At 34.9% G+C, this 6,647-nt stretch overlaps 1 protein-coding gene across 3 annotated transcripts in view; it reads right to left on the bottom strand.

Annotated features, from left to right (window-relative positions):
- The window catches only part of LOC105534952 (dynein heavy chain 14, axonemal-like), a 94,110-nt gene that overhangs the window by 68,997 nt on the left and 18,466 nt on the right, over positions 1-6,647 (bottom strand). For all 3 annotated transcript variants that reach the window (XM_011973896.1, XM_011973890.1, XM_011973904.1), the window contains exons 2-3: positions 5,808-5,917; positions 3,529-3,665 (exon numbers count right to left, since the gene is read on the bottom strand). In XM_011973896.1, coding sequence (XP_011829286.1) covers positions 3,529-3,665; positions 5,808-5,884 — 214 coding nt within the window. In that variant the 5' untranslated portion in view covers positions 5,885-5,917. The remainder of the gene's footprint in view (positions 1-3,528; positions 3,666-5,807; positions 5,918-6,647) is intronic.

Below are 6,647 nucleotides of genomic sequence, written 5' to 3'. Positions count from 1 at the left end.
GAGGGATTGCATTGGGAGTTATACCTGATGTAAATGACGAGTTGATGGGTGCTGACGAGTTGATGGGTGCAGCACACCAACATGGCACAAGTATATATATGTAACAAACCTGCACGTTATGCACATATACCCTAGAACTGAAAGTATAATAATAGTAAAGAAAAAAAAAAAACAACTCTATGTGTTCTTTGCATACATTTGCACATTCCAGTGCTATTAGAAAGAGGTCCTATGTGGATTGGTAACCCCCAAAATTCATTTTAATTAACCACAAATGGACCCTGAATGCAAACCAAAAATCCTATTGTCTAACTTGCTCTTCTTCCTTTTCAATGACTATTTCAGATTTTCTCCACGCTCCTCAAATCTCTAAACCTTTACCTTTCAGTCTTTCTCCTCCAAATGATCTCAATGCCTACTTCCCAGGGAACAAAAAAGCATCAGTGGGAATTCCTTCAACTTGCCATTTTCAAGCAAATGAAGCAACCCACTTGTGCACCCATCTTTCCCTCCTGTCCTCCTGACTTAGTAAAAAGGTATCTGGTTTTCCTCTCATCCAAGATCAATCCTTTCCACATTTTGTTTAGATCCTGTCTCTTCATGCCTACACTATTAACTACTCCTTTTTTCTTTTGCATATCCAAGCAGCTCCTATCTCAAATAAAATCACAGCTCCCTCTGGTTATCAGTCTATATTCTGCCTTTCTTCACAGCTAAACTTCTCTGAAGAGTTGCATATAGTCACTAACTCTATTTTCTCATTTACTATCCATTTCTTATTCCAATCTGGTCTGGCTTTGGAACGTCACAAAAACAGCACTCGAGTCCCATATTCTCGAGGTCAGTAAATTCAATGGACATTTTCTAGTCCTCATTTTACTTACCAGTGTTATTTGATACTTTAGACCACTTCTCCTTTTGGATACAATTGTTTCCTTTGAGTGCTGTGACACTTCCCACTCTCTCTTTCTTGTCATCCTATTCAGCTTAACTCTGACCAATCCCATGTTCTTTGCCACTGTCCTTTACCTGGCTCGTAACTGCTACATTTCCTTGGCCCTGTTTTAGTCTCACTTTATACATTCTCCCTGGTCAATCTCATCAATGGCTATGGCTTAAACATCCACACACATGATTACTCCCAAATACATCACCTCACCCCTAACTTCTCTGAGCTCCTGACACATATATTCAACTGCCTCCTAGACATCACTGGCATGTGTCAAAGGTACTCCAAATTCAACATGTCCAAAATTGAACTCATGATCCTTCCTCTAAACTCCTGACCTTTTTTCAAGGACTTCCAGTCTTAGTGAATGGGACCACTGTTGGTTATTTTAAGCAAGCCCAAGGTGTAGGTATCATCTTCGACACCTCCTTCTCTCTCACCAACCCATCACCATAACTGATAACTGTACCTTCAGAATATCTACAGCCTCCTAAATGGTCCCCCTGTATCGATTCTTGTTCTCTGTCAATCTGTTCTTCAATATACAGCTAGAGTGATCTTTGCAAAACAGAAATCCTCATATTAACTCCTTGCTTAAAACCTTTCCATGGCTCTTATCTTCAAAGCATAATGACAAAATTCCTTAACGTGGGCAAATCATTGCTTTACCCAACATTTGTATCCCTATCTAGCCTTATATTTCTTTCCTCTTTCCTAAGAAAAATAGCAAAAGTCTCAGAGTACTCCTTCTACTTTTCACTCTGTTGGAGGGAAAGCTTTGATAAGCCTGCAAACACAGCTATCTGTAAGGTCTAGGCACTCCACAGATTAAAACATTCTGGCCCAATGAAGGCCAGAATTCTGGAAGCTCAGGCCCCTTCCAGAAATCAAATACACCCATCTTCAGGCAGAGGATGAAGAAAACTAAAGGTATACCTAAATATTGTTTGCGGTATGCATTTATTAGGTAAAATAGGAAGAAATACAGTCATGTATTGCTTAATGACAGGGATACATTCTGAAAAATGTATCATTAGGCAATTTTGTCACACAAACATCAAAGGGTGCACTTACGCAAACCTAGGTGGTACAGCCTAGTACACACCAAGGCTATATGGAATAAACTATTACTCCTAGGCTACAAATCTGTACAGCACATTTCTGTACTGAATACTGTTGGCAACTGTAACACTACACTATGTATTTGTGTATCTAAACACATCTCAATGTAGAAAATGTACAGTGAAAATACAGTATTATTATCTTACGGGACCATCATCATATATTCAGTCCATCATTGACCAAAGTGTCATATGCAGAACATGACTATATATTATTACTAAAAACAAAGTATGGTCTAGTCCATAGAGAAGAGGAAATTTTGGCAGACCCTAAAACACCTGAGAAACAATAACATTTAAAGGCAACACAGAGAAGTAAAAAACCCATAAAACAGACTGAAAATGAGCAGATAGACAAGTATAAAGAAAGCCAGGTGAGTATTTCCTTAAAAGTCAAGGGGGAAAAAATGGAAATAAGTGGTCAAATAATAAAATATTGCAGAATGATGCAGTGAAATACAAATTATTTTATTTACAAATTAATTATTTTATAAAGATTAGCGACGGGGAGGTATCTGGTGACCTTGAAAGAGTCTTACCAATAGAAGGAAAGAGGTAGAATCCAGGTTGAGGAATGAATTAGAGGTAAGGAAGTCTAGGCTACTCTTTCAAGAATCCTGATAACTGTGAGAAGGCAATACAGAACCAAAGATGTTTCTGGGTTGTTTTGTTTAAGGTGTTTAAGCATGTAGCTTGTTTATGTGCTGACAGAAAAAGAGCCGGGAGAAAAAAAGACATCAGAGAACATATCTGATGGACCCCAATTTCCTGAGGAAATGGCAGAAGCAGAGCTCCAAAATGAGCTGGTGGGATTTACTTCAAAGGAGAGGAGGTACAGTTTTCCCCACACAAGCACCATAAATGGGGCTGAAAGCTTATAAAAGTGAGGACATAAAAGTGTTGGATGAGAAAGGAAGTTGTGGTAAAAAATAAAATCAAATCCTGGAAATGGTAGAATTTGAGTGAAGAAGGAAAGAAGACTTAAAAAATGGAAATATGTGAGGGAGTAATTAGATACTAGTAGGTAAGAGCAATAAAGGAGGTCACAACACAGTCAGAGGCACTGGGGACTTAGGAGAACCGTGATCATCCTGTAAGGTCTGTACCTCAAAAAAATGACATGATATGCATGAAAAAGTGATGGAAACTGTAAAGTGCTATAGACATATCAGATATTCTGACATTTCACTGGTATTAGTAATATTCCTGTTACTTTTATTATTATTATGAATAGTTAGATTATGTTCCCGTTGAAGAGCAAGCTTTGTATTTGAAGACACTGCTAACTGCTATGACTAATGAAGTGAGTAAAATACCCAACTTTATATTTTGAAAGTAGACACTAATATTTCAATATGTTTCACTTGTTTCCTTAATTTAATGCTATGAAAAATTTATTTCAATTTCCATAAACTAAAATATAAACCAACATGCCTAAATAGTAGTCTTGATAAATACCTTCTGTTTTCTCTGACTTCAAAGATTCAGTGAACGCTTTAACTGTTTTATATTCCAATTCCTTTTCTGCTATTTCAGTTGGTTGAGTCTCTAATGGTTTTATATCTTCGTGTTTTTTCTCCTCGTATTTTAAAAGTCTAAATGACAAAGAAAACAATTCTAAGAAAATAAAAGGAAAAATCACACCAACAAAATACTGAGCTATTAGCATATTACCTACAATTTCACATTTATAATTAAAATAGCTTCTTAGGTTTAATAAATACTATGATTAACATTCTCCATAACTGAAAGATTAAATATTTATTCTGACTTTACAATACAATATAATATCTATTCACTCAAATATTTTTGATAGGCACTTTGAAAAAGATCTGCAACATTTACATGGAGAGTCTAGTTAGATTTTAAATAGGTCTAACTGGTGTTAGGGCCTTGTGAATCTTGATCTCATTTTAGAAGATAAGAACTGTTACCCAATTAAACAGAGTGAAGTCAGAACACAATTTTCTGAAATTTCATATCCATATATTGCCTTCCTTTTTTTTCACAGGACATTGGCCAACTCTCTACTGTTGGAAAAACTTTTTCATAAGAACAGAATCCAAAATTACTGCCTACAATCGACTTATATTATACATCACAGTTTTATAAAGCAGAGAAAATTCTAGGTTCTGTAAAGTCTTATATGTACTGTTAAGGGAAAAAAAGTACTTTATCTATTGGTATATTAAAGAAAAATACTTAATCAAATCATTAAGAAGGTAATATTTCTTTTCTATGACAAAGAAAGCACAATGTCTTTGAACTTATTTATAGATCGCTTATTACGTATTATTCTTAAATCCTTTTCCTTTGAGCGTTTTGAGTTCCCACTTTGTTTATAAACATCTTGAAAATTTTCCTCTTCATTAAAATGTCTATCTATATCTGTTGTCCTCCCCACCTTTTTTTTTTTTTTTTGGTACTGAATTTTTTGCCATTTTGTAAACAATGTGTAGTAGTTATTTACACATTTTGAGCAGCAATCTTTTGTCACTTTATATCTCTCATTTGGAATTATCTTTTCACTTTCTTGATGTCTTTATAAACAGAAGTTACTAATTTTAATATAATTTATCTGCATTTTCCTTTACGGTTTGTATTGTTTATGACTTCTTAAGAAATCTTTCCTCAGTCCAAGGTAATGACAAAATGAGCTTATATGTTTTCCTAACATAAAGTTTTACCTTTTACAAGTCTTTTAATTAATACATAAGTCCTTAAATCCTTGACTTTTGGGTATATTGTAAGAGACAGGCTCCATTTCTTCCCCTGCCCCCAGCCAATAAGGATATACAATTGTCACAGCACCATTATTGAACATGCCCACTTAATCTTCACTAACCTATAACGCCAAGTCTATGTTCACTTAAAATGAATACAATGGTCTGTTCTTGGGTTCTTTATTCTTTATTTGTGTATCCTTGTTTCTACAGCACACTCCTTAATTATGATGGCTTTATAATAAGTTTTAAGAGTTGTAGGTCAAGATTATCAGATTTTCTTTTTAAGGAGTGTTTTACATATTCTTGACCCTTTGCTTTTCTATATAAATTTTGTTGAATTCTGAATTAAACTTTATAATTTTTTCATAAAGGGCATAATTACATCATTTAAAAAAATAGTATTTATTTGGGAGGCCGAGGTGGGTGGATCATGAGGTCAGGAGTTCAAGACCAGCCTGGCCAAAATAGTGAAACCCCTTCTCTACTAAAACTACAAAAAAAATCAGCCAGGTGTGGTGGTGGGTGCCTATAATCCTAGCTACTAGGGAGGCTGAGGTTGGAGAATCACTTGAACCTGGGAGGCGGAGGTTACAGTGAGCCAAGATCATGCCACTGCATTCCAGTCTAGGTGACAGAGCGAGACTCTGTCTCAAAAAACAAAAAAGTATTTATGTATCTAATGTACCTATTTTTCAATACTATTACAAATGATGCCTTTTGCTTTCCTAGGATTTCTCAGTTGTTGGTTAATTTCTCATATCCAACAACCTCCTTCTCACTGTTTTGGCATATCCAACGTTGTTCTGGGGGAAGGAGCCAACAACCAGTGTTAACTTGCCTATCTTGTTAGAAAATACTCCCTGAGAAACTAAGGTTTTTCTAAACTCTAGAATCATCAGTAAATTCTGATATATTTTAAGTCTTTCACTGTCAGAATGGCTTACCACCAGCCATACACTGCTGAAATCTTACTTTAGAAAAAACTCTCATTATATTTTATCTTATTTTTACCTTGGTTTTGTGTTAGTTTCCTCCTTGTCCATCTCTTGATTTTCAGTTGTCAAATCAATGGGTATAAATGTCTCCATATGTTTTTCTGAGTGAAACTACAAAGTAACTGGCTGTAAAGAAAATTCACATTATTATCTTTAATATACAATACAATCTGACAACTATGACTATTGGTATTCAAAATGGCATATATAGTTCCCAGCTTCTCAATAGGCTTAATATAATATCCTGACTGCCTTTGTTTCTTATATACAGTATAATTTCCAAACCCTTCACAAAGCTAGTTAGCTTTCTCAGGGCAATCTCTATATTGTCTAACTTCCTTTCTACGGCAATTTTTTTCCATCTTACATGCATTGGTTTATGTACATACAATTTTAGTTTACATTAAATAGCATGCTAAAGATAATGGTAAGTTTTAAGATTATTTTCTTAGGGGAAATTATCAAAAAGAACTTACGAAAGTCATCAGAAGTGGTAGCTGAAGTTGATGAACTAACTTCACCATTCACTAAGCACTAAAAGGCCACATCCATATATTACCAGCATTCTTCAGATAGAATAGAACAAAAGGGAGTCGGTAATGAAATATAAAAAGGTGAGTTTCTTTCTGATTACTGAGGGAAATCTAACAAGATACAGAAAGTCTTTAAATAAAGTTGATGTGCTACATGGCCATGCACCATAACTGAAGAATTAAAGGTAAAAATTTAAGACTGGAAAAAAATTCAACAGCCCTTCATGCTAAAAACTCTCAATAAATTTGGTATTGATGGAACGTATCTCAAAATCATAAGAGCTATTTATGACAAACCCACAGCCAATATCATACTGAATGGG

This window comes from Mandrillus leucophaeus, unplaced genomic scaffold (assembly GCF_000951045.1).
Source record: "Mandrillus leucophaeus isolate KB7577 unplaced genomic scaffold, Mleu.le_1.0 Scaffold1005, whole genome shotgun sequence".
Taxonomy (NCBI): domain Eukaryota; kingdom Metazoa; phylum Chordata; class Mammalia; order Primates; family Cercopithecidae; genus Mandrillus; species Mandrillus leucophaeus.
The sequence above is the reverse complement of the archived record's forward strand: the minus strand, read 5'-3'. Positions and strand labels throughout refer to the sequence as shown.